Source organism: Salvelinus alpinus, chromosome 34 (genome assembly GCF_045679555.1).
Source record: "Salvelinus alpinus chromosome 34, SLU_Salpinus.1, whole genome shotgun sequence".
In the NCBI taxonomy this organism is placed as follows: Eukaryota; Metazoa; Chordata; class Actinopteri; order Salmoniformes; family Salmonidae; genus Salvelinus; species Salvelinus alpinus.
Window position 1 is genome coordinate 19,757,528 of NC_092119.1, and position 16,996 is coordinate 19,774,523.

Below are 16,996 nucleotides of genomic sequence, written 5' to 3' on the forward strand. Positions count from 1 at the left end.
GAGGTTATTTTCCTGACGCCACACTCTGAGGGCCCTCACCTCCTCTCTGTAGGCCTGGGGGCGGCCCGTCAGAAAGTCCAGGACCCAGTTGCACAGGGCGGGGTCGAGACTCAGGTTCTCAAGCTTAATGACGAGTTGAGGGAACTACGGTGTTGAATGCTGAGCTGTAGTCAATGAACAGCATTCTTACATTGGTATTCCTCTTGTCCAGATGGGTTAGGGCAGTGTGATGGCGATTGCATTGTCAGTGGACCGGTAAGCAAATTGGAGTGGGTCTAGGGTCTCAGGTAGGGTGGAGGTGATATGCTCCTTGACTAGTGTCTCAAAGCACTTCATGATGACAGAAGTGCTAGGGGGCGACAGTCATTTAGTTGTTACCTTAGCTTTCTTGGGAACAGGAACAATGGTGGCCATCTTGAAGCATGTGGGGACAGCAGACTGGGATAGGGGGAGATTGAATATGTCCATAAACACACCAGCTAGCTGGTCTGCGCATGCTCTGAGGACGCGGCTTGGGATGCCATCTTGGCTGGCAGCCCTGCGAGTGTTAACACGTTTAAATGTTTTACTCACGTTGGCCACAGAGGAGGCCACATGCTTTGGTAGCGGGCCGTGTCAGTGGCACTCAAAGCGAGACACTTTAATAACAAATCACCACTCCATTACCTAGCCAGGAGAGCCACCCTGGAAATGTAAATAAAATACATCCCAATTAAACCATATCCATGAAGACAACTCATAACAATGCCATCAGAATACAAGTACACTCAAGATTTACCATGTATTTATTTTGTGAAAGTTGTCTATTCTATATTATCAACAGTGTAGCTTTATAGCAGTTTGACAAGGTAAACATTAGAATAATTACCTAGTATCAACAAGTAAACACCAATGGCAGTCTCCTCCTTGGCTGACACCCTGTAGAGTTACATTAGGACGGGATATAATGGTGTCCTCCATCAGCACCCTTGTCTTCTGAGTGCCACTAAGCCAAGATCCAAACTTTCACAACGGTCTCATTTCAACCACACACACACACGTCTGAAGAGCCCAGTGTTGTTCTGATTTATAGACAGGTGAAGTGAGTGGTGTCCCAGAGACCGCTCAGGTGGATGGTCGCATTCTCTTGTCTTTATTCCAAGTGAGAGCGTGACAGAGTTGAGAATCAGCCTCTCAGTCTCTCCACAGGATCACCATGTCAATGTGGCCCGCCAGCCAGCAGCAGGCAGGTGTACAGCAATAGACTGAGGCTGAGAGAACAGACATGGCTGTGTCTTTCATACATTATTAGCCTAATCCCTTGATCCTGTTAATGAGAGTGTCTGATGCAATGTTAGCCACTGAAGTCAGGTCAGCTAATAATACACTTAGCTAAATGCTCTGATTGGTGACACACTAAACGATGGTCAAGGAAGTGGGCTATGGTGGGTTATGGTGTGGAAGTGGGCTATGGTGGGCTATGGTGTGGAAGTGGGCTATGGTGTGGAAGTGGGCTATGGTGTGGAAGTGGGCTATGGTGTGGAAGTGGGTTATGGTGGGTTATGGTGTGGAAGTGGGTTATGGTGTGGAAGTGGGTTATGGTGTGGAAGTGGGTTATGGTGTGGAAGTGGGTTATGGTGTGGAAGTGGGTTATGGTGTGGAAGTGGGTTATGGTGTGGAAGTGGGTTATGGTGTGGAAGTGGGTTATGGTGTGAAGCAATAGAGAGATGAAGCAGCAGCACCTTCTATAGTAAATGGTGAGTTCTCCATGCTAGAACTCGGGGTCAACAAAACTGACAACTGCCTGCTTGGTTGATGAGTTCAGCTCCAAAATGGCCTAAGGGGAACGGAAACAGACAAACAGGGCTATATGTAGACTTTAAAAATAAAAAAAATGAATCCTGAAGTCTCTGCTAAAACACCCTGTTCTGATCTAGAATAAGATGAAACAAAGGACAAGTTGGAAAACCCTGGTACAAACACTTGACATCACGGCAGTGCTGAGTAAGACTGTTAATCTTTATTTGTTGAGAGTGTAAAGATAATTAGGTAAACAAACAATGTAAGTACAGTACACATTATAAAATACATGGAATATCAGAGAGAGAACCTAGAGGTATGATTCTACAGTTTGATTCAGGAGGTCTTGAGTATTTAGGAGAAATGGAATCGAAGAAAATAAAATGTTCATATATTTTCTTGTTTTTACTTTTGGTCGAGAGAGGACAGCTGTGGAGATAAGCATGGAGAAATAACCAAAACAAGAAATCTGAGATCAATTAAGCAGAGTAGGTAATTTAACACAAACCCACAATATGTGTCATAATTTCATATTATGTTTAGGGCTGGTTAATGATTACTGTTGATAAATATCATGATATTATCAAATGATAATGATCAATTATATATAATTAGCAATATTATTATTGAATTTTATTAAAGGCTGTTGGTCCTCCTACCTGCTTGATGAACTGTCCTGCATTGAAGAGCTCACTGCATCCGTACAGCACCCTCTTCCCTGGCTTTGCCTAAAAAAGGGTACCACAAAATACACATGGTTCAATAAAAACTCAACTGGATATATAAAGAGGTTCTCGAAAAACAAACAAATTTAGAGTAATAAGAAGCTACCTTTGTGTAGTCCACCAGGTTTTGATATTCTACGTAGTTCCCTCCTCCCACCATGAAGACGATAGCCTAAAATAGAAGGAGAGAAAGTCTCATTTTGAGACCGTAATGCTACATCAGGCTGCTAGATTCAGGTCCAGTACACACAGATTACATTAGTGCTCTCCCCTTCACACAGTCAGGCCAGGCTAAGCGCCAGGACCGTCCGGGGTACTCAGGGCTACAGCAGTTACTGGACTTGGAGGTCCTATTTGTGTGTCTCTTTCTGCCGACCATGGCAGGACTCACCTCTTGAAACGGGTTCTTGTTCCTTGGGATGGAGCTGGTTGGAAGGCAGGATTGTTAGAAACATCTTGCAGACACAGAAAATGCACACAACTATTTATAGGCCTTAACTAAGTAACTGCTATCTTTAAACCTCTTTATGGAGTCTTACCTCTCACTGCCACGCAGCATCTTGGGGTCAAAGTATCTGTAGTTATCTGTCTCCTGCAGATCAGAAATCATCAGTACACCACACTCAATTCTAGAAACCCTCAAATCCTTACATTGCTTAGAGGTCACCCAATTTCTCTTAGTAACCACAGCTCCAGTACAAGCAGGATGGATCCTGTGAGACACATTTAACTCATTCAGATCAGACAATACCCCTCTCTCCCTCCCCCATTTTGCAAAGTAGCTTATCTATCTAAAAAAGTAATTCTTCAAATAGTGATGAATAGTTTTTCCACATATTCAGTCAGAAGTGATCTGAACAGAATAGAGGCATGATTGGAGAGAACTCAGACTGCATACATGAGACTCCAATCAGGTTGTCCATCTTTTTGCTACTGTATCATGAGCATGCTTCCCTCCTGAATGTGACGGTGCAACACAAATACATAGAGGAATGTCCACAATAGAGAGGGAACAGAGGAGGAGACTCACCGGGTTGGACTTCATCTCCATCAGGTTGTCCAGGATACGTGTGACGGGCAAGTTCTGAAAGAGAATCTCGTTCAAACTCTGTTCTGCTCACCGGATGATATCGTTCATTACAGACCGACTCTAACATAGCAGCTAAGTGAGAATTAGCATACATGTCTCCAGGAAAAACCTTCCCATCAAAGCCAATTGAAATCTGGACACTTTAAAAACACACACATACAGACAGTATCATAATGAGACTGCTCCTCAGCCAGCCGGCCAGCCTCTCCCTCAGCCAGCCGGCCGTGTCTCAGTCAGCCAGCCAACCAGTTTCTCAGTCAGCCAGCCAACCAGTTTCTCAGTCAGCCAGCCAACCAGTTTCTCAGCCAGCCAGCCAACCTCTGTCAGCCAGCCAGCCTCTCAGCCAGCCAGCCAGCCTCTCAGCCAGCCAGCCAGCCTCTCAGCCAGCCTCTCAGCCAGCCAGCCAGCCTCTCAGCCAGCCAGCCAGCCACTCAGCTAGGCTGACAGCCAGCCACTCAGCCAGCCACTCAGCTAGGCTGACAGCCAGCTCAGCTCAGCTAGGCTGACAGCCAGCTCAGCTCAGCTAGGCTGACAGCCACTCAGCCAGCTCAGCTAGGCTGACAGCCAGCTCAGCTCAGCTAGGCTGACAGCCACTCAGCCAGCTCAGCTAGGCTGACAGCCAGCCACTCAGCTAGGCTGACAGCCAGCCACTCAGCTAGGCTGACAGCCAGCCACTCAGCCAGCCACTCAGCTAGGCTGACAGCCAGCCACTCAGCTAGGCTGACAGCCAGCCACTCAGCTAGGCTGACAGCCAGCCACTCAGCTAGGCTGACAGCCAGCCACTCAGCTAGGCTGACAGCCAGCCACTCAGCTAGGCTGACAGCCAGCCACTCAGCTAGGCTGACAGCCAGCCACTCAGCTAGGCTGACAGCCAGCCACTCAGCTAGGCTGACAGCCAGCCACTCAGCTAGGCTGACAGCCAGCCACTCAGCCAGCCACTCAGCTAGGCTGACAGCCAGCCACTCAGCCAGGCTGACAGCCAGCCACTCAGCCAGCTAGGCTGACAGCCAGCCACTCAACCAGCCAGCTAGGCTGACAGCCAGCCACTCAGCCAGCCAGCTAGGCTGACAGCCAGCCACTCAGCCAGCCAGCTAGGCTGACAGCCAGCCACTCAGCCAGCCACTCAGCTAGGCTGACAGCCAGCCACTCAGCTAGGCTGACAGCCAGCCACTCAGCCAGCCAGCTAGGCTGACAGCCAGCCACTCAGCTAGGCTGACAGCCAGCCACTCAGCTAGGCTGACAGCCAGCCACTCAGCTAGGCTGACAGCCAGCCACTCAGCCAGCCACTCAGCTAGGCTGACAGCCAGCCACTCAGCCAGCCACTCAGCTAGGCTGACAGCCAGCCACTCAGCTAGGCTGACAGCCAGCCACTCAGCCAGCCAGCTAGGCTGACAGCCACTCATCCAGCTAGGCTGACAGCCACTCATCCAGCTAGGCTGACAGCCACTCATCCAGCTAGGCTGACAGCCACTCAGCCAGCTAGGCTGACAGCCACTCAGCCAGCCAGGCTGACAGCCACTCAGGCTGACAGCCACTCAGCCAGCTAGGCTGACAGCCACTCAGCCAGCTAGGCTGACAGCCACTCAGCCAGCTAGGCTGACAGCCACTCAGCCAGCTAGGCTGACAGCCACTCAGCCAGCCTGAGCGGCTGTCAGCCTGGCAGCCTGGCTGGCTGAGCGGCTGTCAGCCTGAGTGGCTGTCAGCCTGGCTGGCTGAGTGGCTGTCAGCCTGAGTGGCTGTCAGCCTGGCTGGCTGAGTGGCTGTCTGGCTGGCTGAGTGGCTGACAGCCAGTCTCACAGCCAGCCAGTCTCACAGCCAGCCAGCCTCTCAGCCAGCCAGCTTCACAACCAGCCAGCCAGCCAGCCAGCCTCACAACCAGCCAGCCAGCCAGTCTCTCAGCCAGCCGGTCTTTTAGCCAGCCAGTCTCTCAGCCAGCCAGTCTCTCAGCCAGCCAGTCTCTCAGCCAGCCAGTCTCTCAGCCAGCCAGTCTCTCAGCCAGCCAGTCTCTCAGCCAGCCAGTCTCTCAGCCAGCCAGTCTCTCAGCCAGCCAGTCTCTCAGCCAGCCAGTCTCTCAGCCAGCCAGTCTCTCAGCCAGCCAGTCTCTCAGCCAGCCTCACAGGCAGCCAGCCAGCCAGTCTCACAACCAGCCAGCCAGCAACACAACCAGCCAGCCAGCCTCACAGCCAGCCAGTTTCAGCCAGCCAGCTTCACAACCAGCCAGCCAGCCAGCCAGCCTCACAACCAGCCAGCCAGCCAGTCTCTCAGCCAGCCGGTCTTTTAGCCAGCCAGTCTCTCAGCCAGCCAGTCTCTCAGCCAGCCAGTCTCTCAGCCAGCCAGTCTCTCAGCCAGCCAGTCTCTCAGCCAGCCAGTCTCTCAGCCAGCCAGTCTCTCAGCCAGCCAGTCTCTCAGCCAGCCAGTCTCTCAGCCAGCCAGTCTCTCAGCCTGTCTCACAGGCAGCCAGCCAGCCAGTCTCACAACCAGCCAGCCAGCAACACAACCAGCCAGCCAGCCTCACAGCCAGCCAGTTTCAGCCAGCCAGTCTCACAGCCAGCCAGCCAGTCTCACAACCCGCCAGCCAGTCTCACAACCAACCTGCCAGCCAGCCACTCAGTCTCAGCCAGTCTCACAACAAGCCAGCCAGTCTCACAACCAGCCAGCCTCTCAGCCAGCCTCTCAGCCAGCCTCTCAGCCAGCCTCTCAGCCAGCCTCTCAGCCAGCCTCTCAGCCAGCCTCAGGAGATTAGGAGACATTCAGTATCTTCCTACTCATCCTGTGTGTTTCTGTGCATGTGTATATTTCTGTGTGTGTGTGTGTGTGTGTGTCGCTCTCTCTGTGTAGAGCGACTTACATGCTGTTTGAGCACCAGGTGCTTCACCCCCTCCATGACAAACTGGGAGCCAGAGTTCATCACCCTAGAGAAGAGGCTGTGAGACAGAGACAGGAAGACAGTGTCAACACGGGGGTTAGGAGAGTGTCAACACGGGGGTTAGGAATATGGGACTAGCATAGATTATGTTGTTATTGTAAAAGAAAAATGTGTTCTCAATAACTTACCTGGTTAAATAATGATTAAAACTGTGGTCTATGGAAAGGGACACACTCGCTCTCTTACCCCATAGGTTTTACACCGCTGTTCCCATAGTTAGATGGTGTGGCAGCAATCTTAGTGAAAGCCCTAAAAAAAAGACAATATATAAGTAGCTTGTTGTCTAAAACAAAATGTGGTTAACTGTTATGTTTTGTTCTGTATGTATGATACATCATTTGATGGAACAACTTACTTCCACTGCTTGATGTAGTTGACAGGGGCCAGGTCACAGCCTGTGTCTAGCAGAGCCTTCTTGTATTGGTCCAGATCAGTCTACATCACAGAACATAAAGAATGGCTGTTTTCACCAAGGTAAAAACATACAAGTGATCGAGCAGGCATTCGAGGTCTAGTACCCCGAAGGGATCGACACCCATTCTTCATAAACAGAGTGTGAGGCCAAGTGTGATGGCATCATCTTTATAGTATGGAATGACGGCAGAGACTGTTTAATATACCATGTTACACCGCATCGGCCAGGGAAAACAAATAACCTAAAGAGCAGGAGTGGACGGATGGACCGGAGAGGGTAATCCCATGGTGATAATCTGCCCAGGGAGGGTTAAGGTTCATGGGGACAGAGACGAAAGGAGAAATACCATAGACATTAGTGGTAGAAAACGATTTCCTGCTTGACTTCAGCTGTCAGGCCAGGGAACAGCATGGTGTCTCAGAGGAGAAGGGCTGTTAGGAAGACCATTGATCAACATGATGCTCCAGGACAGCCTGATCCTAACACTGATACCAGCCTGCAGTCGCAGCCAGAAACCTGGGCCCGTATTAACAAAGCGCCTCAGAGTAGAAGTGCTGTTCTGGAATCAGTTGTGTCTTTTAGATGATAATGAATAAGGGTATACGGACAGGAGTGGGCAACTGATCCTAGATCAGCCCTAATCTCACGTAGAACCCCCCAGTCATTGTGGAGAGCCGGAAGGTCTCCTATACAGAGGGCCTTGAGATGCTCAGAACAGAACAGGCTAGCATTATTGGATTTCTGGAGTAATGATGTTTGGCCGCGGCTTCAAAGGGTTTCAATGTTCCTAGAATCGGCCTCTACATGAGTCATATCGAACAATAAAGATTTTGAACGTTGTCAGAAGAAAAGCATATGAAAAATGAAAATGTTGGGAATTGGTGTTTTGCTTAATGGTGTTCTACATAATTCAATCTAAGCCCAAGGTTTTTCAAATTGTGTATTGTGTTTTTGTTAAGACTTCTACAGTGAAACCACAAAGTGTCTCCATTCAGGTTGCTATTGTGTTGTTTTTGGTCTATTGGACATGATACTGATATGACTGCAGTGGATCAGCATAGAGTTCCCTAACAGAGGGGCCTGCATCCTGTGGGTCCTCCCCTGACCTGTGATAGTCTAGTTTGGCATGCATTTGATGGGGAGAGAACGTGTGATGGGAGTCTAGTATGTTAGGAGGGATAAGGTTAAGGGTAGGGATAGAAGGGGCCCAGGCCTCACCTCTGAAGTGGGCTGCAGGGCTGTGATGTAGAAAATCAGAAAGAGTCTCATCTTGTCCTCTGGTGTTCCCGCTGTTACAAAGAGAAAAACTGTTGTTTGACAAACCTTCAAAACAGGCATCTCCGGTACTTCCAACCCTTGACAAAGTAGCACACATGCATGATTTATGTCATTTCTGGCCAAGATAAGCACAGTGGAACATCTACCGTCTGGGTCACCGATGATGTCCAGTAAAGACTTATCCAGGGTGGATTTGCTCATCAGCTTCTCCTCGTACTCAAAGTACACGTCTAGTTTACGGCTCTGTGGATACATCCCATAAGGTGTAGATTAGTTCAAGATGATTTTTAGGCAGTCCTTTGACAGATTTAGTAACTTTATATGAGATGGTAGAACTGTGATTGCACAGCACAACAGTCTTCCATATGTGTTCAATATCTGAGAACAGTGTTAATGGGACGATGTGCACTGTGGACAGAGAGAAGCCTCTCTCTCTAGACACAGAGAACACCCTGTCTGGCCAAGACAGTGCTAAACACTGACCTTAATGTGATCCAGAACGGCAGTGGCTACATTAGTGTGGAGGTCAATCAGCCTCTTCTTCTCCAGAAGTTCTGGCAGAGAGCTGTTAGAGGAAACACAGTTTGGTACGGACTGAGAGAACTGTCAATAATGGCGCCGTAATGAATAAATAACAATAAGGATAAATACTGTATATTCTACATTGATGCTCACCTGACAGCTGAGGTAAGTTTTGCTGTGTTGTCTGACATACTAATACTACTAATGGCTCCCTCATCCTCACCCTCCAAACCCTGGAGAAGAAAATAAAAGTTATTTTAGTGGGGAATATGCAAGTGTGAGTGTCGTCTTATTGTTTTCAGTGAGACTACTTCATTGAACAGCTCTATAAAACCACCTGTGTGCCACGCTTACCATGACGCTCTTGAGGCGTTTCACCTCGTCCTCTTGGGCTCGGTATGTGTCTAACTCCTCCTGTACAGACTCAGCCACCTCTGGGAACGGGCTGGAAGAATCAAAACGACCTCTCAGGCAAGAAGAACTTCACTATGGCAAAGCTCCAAATAGATTGATTCTACCGAGTTATAAAGCATCCCCTGCAGACTACCTTCTAAATCAGTAGTTTAATCCAATTTAGCCAACAGAACTGCGTTTCTTTAACCAGCAAAACTTGGAATATACTGTTGCTACCGATTTATAAAGCAACGCCCAAGAGCTACCTTCTAAATCAGTAATTGATCACAAGTGAGTTCCTAAGAAAGCTTCAAACTGAAACTAGGGCCTGCAACCTGGTTCAGGTTATCAATCAACCTACCAGGGTAGTTACAAACAGCACAAGATTGAAATCATCAACATGTATTGATCACATCTTTACTAAAGCTGCAGATATTTGTTTGAAAGCAGTATCTAAATCAATCGGATGTAGTGATCACAATATTGTAGCCATATCTAGAAAGCTGGGCCTAATATAGTGTATAAGAGGTCATACAATAAGCTTTGTAGTGATTACTATGTTGTTGATGTAAAGAATATTTGTTGGTCCGTGGTGTGTAATGATGAGCAACCAGACGCTGAACTTGGCACATTCATGAAATTGCTTTCCCAGTTACTAATAAGCACGCACCCATTAAGAAAATGACTGTAATAACTTAAATCCCCATAGATTGATGAGGAATTGAAAAATTTTATGGTTGAGAAGGATTAGGCAAAATAAGTCTGGCTGTACAAGTAATTGGCAAACGTACTGTAAATTGAGAAATCATGTGACTAAACTGAATAAAACAAACTACACTATGAAACAAAGAATGATACTAAAAAGCATTGGAGCATCTTAAATAAAATTTTGGGCAAAAAGGCAAACTTTGCTCCATCATTCATTGAATCAGATAGCTCATTCATCACTAAACCCACTGATATTGCCAACTACTTTAATGATTTTTTCATTACCAAGATTAACAAATTTAGGCATGACATGCCAGCAACAAACGCTGACACGACACATCCAAGTATATCTGACGAAATTATGAAAGACAAGCGTTGTAATTTTGAATTCCGTAAAGTAAGTGTGGAAGAGGTGAAAAAATTGTCTATCAACAATGACAAACCACCTGGGTCTGACAACTTGGACGGAAAATTACTGAGGATAAAGCGGATGATATTGCCACTCCTATTTGCCATATCTTCAATTTAAACCTACTAGAAAATGTGAGCCCTCAGGCCGGGAAGGAAGCAAAAGTTATTCCCTTACCTAAGCATAGTAAAGCCCCCTTTACTGGCTCAAATAGCCAACCAATCAGCCTTTTACCAACGCTTAGTAAACGTTTGGAAAAAAATTGTTTGACCAGATACAATACAAATTGACAACAAACTTTCAGCATGCTTTTATAGAAGGACATTCAACAAGCACAGCACTTACACAAATGACTGATGATTGGCTGAGAGAAATTGATGATAAAAAGGTTGTGGGGGCTGTTTTGTTAGACTTCAGTGCAGCTTTTGGCATTATCAATCATAGTCTGTTGCTGGGAAAACTTGTATGGCTTTACACCCCCTGCTATATTGTGGATAAAGTGTACCGACCTGTCTAACAGAACACAGAGGGTGTTTTCTAATAGACGCCTCTCCAACATAATCCAGGTAGAATCAGGAATTCCCCAGAGCAGCTGTCTAGGCACCTCACTTTTTTCCATCTTTACTAACGACATGCCACTGGCTTTGAGTAAAGTGTGTCTATCTATGTGGATGACTCAACACTATACACATCAGCAACTGTAATGACTGCAACACTTAGCAAAGAGCTGCAGTTAGTTCCAGAATGGGTGGCAAGGAATAAATTAGTCCTAAATATTTCAAAAAGCATAGTATTTGGGACAAACTAAATCTTATAATGAATGTGGAAATTGAGCAAGTTGAGGACTAAACTGCTTGGAGTAACCCTGGATTGTAAACTGTCATGGTTAAAACATATTGACAACAGTAGCTAGGATGTGGAGAAGTCTGTCCATAATAAAGGGCTACTCTGCATTCTTAACAGCACTTTCAACAAGGAAGGTCCTACAGGCCCTAGTTTTGTCGCACCTGGACTTCTGTTCAGTCGTGTGGTCAGGTGCCACAAAGAGGGACTTAGGAAAATTGCAATTGGCTCAGAACAGGGCAGGACGGCTGGCCCTTGGATGTGCACAGAGAGCTAATATTAATATGTCAATCTCTCCTGGCTCAAAGTGGAGGAGAGATTGACTTCATCACTACTTGTATTTGTGAGAGGTATTGACATGTCGAATGTACCGAGCTGTCGGTTTGAACTACTGGCACACAGCTCGGACACCCATGCATACCCCACAAGACCAGAGGTCTCTTCAGTCCCCAAGTCCAGAACAGACTAGGGGTAGGCGCACAGTACTGCATAGAGCCATGACTACACGGAACTCTATTCCACATCAAGAAACTCATGCAAGCAGTAAAAATCTAGAAAAAAATATTAACTGATAACACACCTTATGGAACAGCAGGGACTGTGATGCAACACAAACATAGGCACAGACATGCATACAAACACACAATAACATACACACACGAACACATGGATTTTGTGTTGTAGATATGTGCTAGTAGAGAAGGGGCCTGAGGGCACACACTTAATATGTTGTGACATCTGTTGTGAATGCATTGTAATGTTTTCAAAAATGTGTAACTGCTTAATTTTGCTGGAAAAATGTTGCATAGCAAATACAAACCTGCCCTTGTGTTTCTGCCAGAACATGTCGGCTGATGTGAGGTCATAACTCTTCTTGTTCTTCTTCTTGGGTCTGGCTCCGGCAGGAGAGGATTCTGACCCCACAGACTCATCCATACTAACCCTGTTCAGGTGGAAGTCCTGGGGGACACACAAATAAACAGACACCGGTAAAGACACTAGTTACTCTGTTTGTTGGCTGGCAGAGATCCTATTGGATGTGAAGTCTGGTCATATTTCTACTCAAAACATTAGAAAACATACTGATCCATAGAACCCTCTGGGAATAAACATTGATATCTACTAACATCATCATAGCCTACCTTCAAAATAACAACCGTTGTCATACATATATCGAGGCTAAAACAAAGGACCTGGAATGCTGAAAACCAATGGTAGGATAGGAGACTGGTTGGTCCACTCTACACCACAAATCATTTTAAGGCACGGATGGTGGAAAATGGTTCCTCACTAATATTTATGACCTCTGACACATGTCAACGCACTGAGAACATACCATAAGATTTACCCTCCTCTTCATCTTACACAAAGTAATTACAGTATCTCAGAAATAACATTCCAAGTTAAATCTGTTTGCTACCTTGAAAAACCACACACACACACACACACACCTTGGTTTACTGTATATACCCTATTCACACTACTGAGCAGACCAGTTCAGACAGTGTAAAATACCATACACCCAACACAATTCACCAGGAATGAGTCCAGACTGTAGAGTGGACGTTTCTCATTAGTAAGCCTTAGTTTTTGTCAAAGTGTATGATGGGTCTGTTAAGTCCATCATAACACTGTGGCGGGAGAACGACAGACAGGTCTGCTCCACTCTTTCTCTCTCCCTGTATCCTGTCAGTCTTACCAGCACGTCGTGGATGAGGGCCTGGTAGGTCCATGTGTGGTGGAGGGGGGTGGCAAGATCCAGGTTGCGGTCAGCAAGTACAAATAAGGGTCTCTGGAAGCTGAGAGAGAGAGACAGACAGAGATGAAAGGAGAGGATGACATATGTACCCAGAGTTCCCCACTGACTAGGCTTCACCACAAAAGAAGACTTGAAATGGATCCAGCTTAGATTTTCCCAGAGGAGGCATGACTGTTTTATCTTCATCCACCACTTAGTGAAGGCCTAGCTAACTGTTCAGTGGGTCTGGAGGAGAAAAGCAGGAGAGCACATTTCCACCTCAGAGTTAAACAAAGACATGGTGAAACAGTGTGTGTGGGAAGCCATTGTATGCGTTTGTCATATGGAATGGAGTAGGCTTTCCATGGTAAAGTACACAATGGGATGAATGTCTTCATCTAGTCTGCTGTCTTTATGGTTCATACCCAGTTTACTAGTCTACAGCACCCTGAACCACCTGAACTGGCTGACCCCCATGTTGTCTCCAGTGAACAGGCTGTTTCTGGCGTCTCGCAGGTTCTCCCGAAGCTTCTTGTCAAGTTTCTGCAACAGAGAAGCTGGGTTAAGATGTTTTAGTCTCTTAACTAGCGAGGCAAGAGGCCTTATATCTTCTGAACCAAATAAAGACTAAGCATACAGTCCTGCAGGGCTGCATTGAGACCACCACACAGCAGTACATGGAACAAAGAGCAGTGTTGTGTGACTAGAGGAGAATCACTCTACCCATCCATTAAGGCCCCTGGAGGATCAGCTTCTACACAGACTGCATCAACATTCCACCTGCAAATACAGTCTGCAAATGCTGAGATTCTGGGGGTGGTTGGATTTGGGGTGGTCCTCAAATGACTAATTTCCCCTTTCACTGTGCCCACGGGGGATGGGTACTACTCTCCCAGGCCTCTCTGCACTGCCAAGACGTAATACAAAGAGTGTTCAGACAGACTGGGCCCCTGACAGCGGCTGAGGCGAGGAAACTTCAGATGGTTTTAAATGAGGGAGGATAATACTTACCACCGCGACCATCTCCGCAGCATTCCCTCTTGGACAGCGGATTATGGGGACAGTACCTAAGAAAACAAAACATCTGTTAACTGCCAATAGAGAGCATTGAAGAGTTTAGCAGAGCTTCTCTATAGAGATGTGCTGGAGTCTAGTGGCGGCTGAATCCCATTAGGATAAAACTGAGAATCTTTTAGACAAGGTGGGTTTGTTTTGTCAAAGTGTCATCTATATGGTCACACTTTCAGACAAAACCCTTTACTTTCAAACAGTTTTCCTCTCCCAGAATAACTATTATCTTGGTACTGCTTCAATTCAGGTGAGTAATAAAATGGTAGTAATGCTGCCATCTAGCAGGTAGAAATGGCATAACCACCTGAGTAAATGCATCTCACAGTATATTTTGAAATACCAAAGCAATGTTCTCTCAGGAGTCTCAATAGTATTGTGACACTGATAACATTGTGTTGAAGGACCCACCCAGAGTGACCAAAAAGCAGAAGAGACTGTCTACTATCGTATCCATGATGGCCTCCATCTCTGTGTCCATGATGTCCGGTTTGTTAATTGCTAATCAAAAGGGAATAGGAAAACAGGAAGTCAAATACAATCATGCCAGCTAATCAAGAAGACGATCTGAAGGTAATATGTGAATAAAAACAGTTATCTTTAGTTTCCTTTTGACAATATCAAATCTTGCCCCGTTTCTGAATCCAATGAACGTATTACCATGGTAGGAGATGAACTCTTTATTTTGATTGCTGAGGATGAACATATCATCTTCAAGTGTGATGAAGTTCAAATACTGATCGAACACCTACAAAAGCAAAAAAAGACCTTACTCTTACAAGGCTGTCAAATACCCTGTGATGTGATTTATAGAAAATGACTGGGCCTGAGTCCCAAATTGCACACTATCCCCCTTTATAGTACACTGCTTTTCACCAGAGCCCTACAGGCACAAAGTAGTGCAGCATATAGGGAATAGGGTACCATTTGAGATGCAGACTGGCAAACTAGTGTGTTGTAGACTCACCTTGGTAACCTGTGTGATAGCGTTGGCTGAGAGAGCTGCACTGGCAATATCCTCTAGTTTACTTCTGGATATGGCTGAGATGAAGTTAAAATAGTAAGACTCATACAGCTGGCTACGAAGGTCCTGAGAAAGAGAGACAAAACAATGGAGTGGAACAATATACCGACTAGTAGGATGTTAGATGTTACGTTTGGACAACAAATCATTTTATCTGGGCAAAGCCACCAAATTCATAGACTCGGTGGCCAAAGACATTTATCCTTATCATCTGGCCTATCCAGCGTTTAAAAATATCTGACGAAGTCATGTTGAAGTTCTGAGTGAGGGATGTTTACTTGGCATATCCGGTCAATGTTCTCCTCTGTCGGCATTACAAAATAGATGGCTGGCACATCCGGGATGGGATCTCTGTCTGAATGAAGCAACCTATAGAGAAAGATAAAATACATTGAAGAGCTTTCTAGATGACTGTATCCTCTATTGATTGACACCAAGTCAACACTGTGCGTGTGTGGACTTATTTGCAATTGCTCAATTCAGTATTGACTCAAATTCCTTTTCTCAAAACTGTTGTTGTCCTTTGAAATATACTACACAGGTAGCGCCTTCATTATCAAAAGATTCATCAGTTGATGGGTTGTTACACAAAAAGGTTCAATGTCTTTACAGCCTTATCAATTATTTGTCTGACGTATCATGATTTTAGCTTTTTCTAAATGTACTTTTTGTGAAGGAGACTAATAGATTATTAACTGATGTCAAATTGTGAGTTAGGCCTACTCACAAGTGCAACGTGATCCCAATGTCCCGTAGCTCCTTGACTGCCAGTAGAGGGGAGATGATGTCCTGGCCACACCTGTCGTAGATCAGCACCTTCCATACCGGCTCAGCAGCAGTGTTTTTCAACAGAGGAGTGTTGAAATTCAGCATGCGCTTCAAGGCAGCTGGGGACACGGAAGAACCCATGGGACAGTTTAAATTTTGTTTAACCTTTATTTAACTAGGCAAGTCAGTTAAGAACACATTCTTATTTACAATGACAGCCTAGGAACAGTGAGTTCCTAGGCAGTGAGTTCCTAGTTCCTTGTTCAGGGTCAGAACGACAGATTTTTACCTTGTCAGCTCGGGGATTCGATCTAGAAACCTTTCAGTCACTGGCCTAACACTCTAACCACTAGACTACCTGCCACCCCAGCCACCACTTTTTACTACAGCCACCACTTTTGCCCCACTAAACATTGCACAGGACTGGGGCTGGGACTTTACTATACCATTTCTGCCACTCAATGTTGAGTGAAATTATGAAATCGTTAGATGAGTGAAATAGTTAACTAGCTACTGTTAGATACCCATTCACATGTTAATGAGTGGAAATGGAACATATAAGTTAAGTCTGTCTAGTTCAGTGTGTCCGGCAGCAACACATTCACTGCGTTGCATTCATGTTTCTTGACATGACAACCACATCAGTGTCTAGTGAATTCAAGAGTAGAGGTACGTTTAGGTTAGCCATCCGACTTCTTGCTGTTTTATAATGCTATTGTAAAGTTAATTAGCCAGCTAGTAAGTTAGCTTAGCATTGCTTTTCTCGTGAACTGGTTGGTCGTCGTGGCAGATCGTTTTTTTCAATAGGTAGCTAGCTAGGGTAAAATAGTCGATTTTATTCGACAGCCTATGCTGATTAAGAATGAATAAACTAAACCATTGACAGACCTGCCTGCTTTTCCCGGACGGAGGCGGCCATCTTTTCTGTTTATGCAGTCACACGGGGCATAGGATGACGGGTCAGGCAAGTCTCGTTCGATGTCTGCTATATCGCTCATTACCGCGATCTCACGTGGTGCTTTCAATGCCGCGTTCAAAACAACTGAGAACTCGAAAATGTGAACTCGGGAAAAAACGAGCTCCGACTGGGAAAACACCCAACTCGGAATTCCAACTCGGTAACTCGGGCCTTGACCTAGTATTTTTCCGAGTTCCCAGTTGTTTTGAACGCGGCAGAAGACAACTGGGAACTGGGTAAAATACAAGGGCAAATCATGACGTCAGTGATCTTCAGTCAATTGAAATTAATTAATTAGGCCCCAATCTATGGATTTCACATGACTGGTTAGGGGCGCAGCCATGGATGGGCC

The 16,996-nt window shown here is 46.0% G+C and overlaps 1 protein-coding gene across 1 annotated transcript; it reads right to left on the reverse strand.

Moving 5' to 3' along the window:
* Positions 1-1,979: 1,979 nt before the first annotated feature.
* LOC139563690 (sec1 family domain-containing protein 1-like) lies at positions 1,980-16,738 on the reverse strand. The gene is made up of 24 exons (XM_071382550.1): positions 16,575-16,738; positions 15,646-15,805; positions 15,197-15,287; positions 14,862-14,984; positions 14,555-14,642; positions 14,306-14,395; positions 13,838-13,893; positions 13,284-13,369; positions 12,788-12,887; positions 11,909-12,048; positions 9,090-9,180; positions 8,889-8,968; positions 8,697-8,778; positions 8,360-8,456; positions 8,154-8,224; positions 6,876-6,955; positions 6,707-6,769; positions 6,443-6,518; positions 3,535-3,588; positions 3,044-3,096; positions 2,896-2,929; positions 2,611-2,676; positions 2,439-2,507; positions 1,980-2,208 (listed from the first exon to the last, which is right to left on the reverse strand). The coding sequence occupies exons 1-24, from the start codon at positions 16,603-16,605 to the stop codon at positions 2,185-2,187; spliced, it is 1,905 nt and encodes a 634-aa protein (XP_071238651.1). The 5' UTR covers positions 16,606-16,738; the 3' UTR covers positions 1,980-2,184.
* Positions 16,739-16,996: the final 258 nt, after the last annotated feature.

Excerpts from the sequence above, each read along its gene's own strand:
- LOC139563690 (XM_071382550.1), bottom strand. The coding sequence starts at position 16,605 with ATGGCCGCCTCCGTCCGGGAAAAGCAGGCAG. Across the intron at positions 14,643-14,861 it reads CTATCACACAGGTTACCAAG|GTGTTCGATCAGTATTTGAA; the intron begins GTGAGTCTACAA and ends TTGCTTTTGTAG. Across the intron at positions 3,097-3,534 it reads TGGAGATGAAGTCCAACCCG|GAGACAGATAACTACAGATA; the intron begins GTGAGTCTCCTC and ends TCTGATCTGCAG.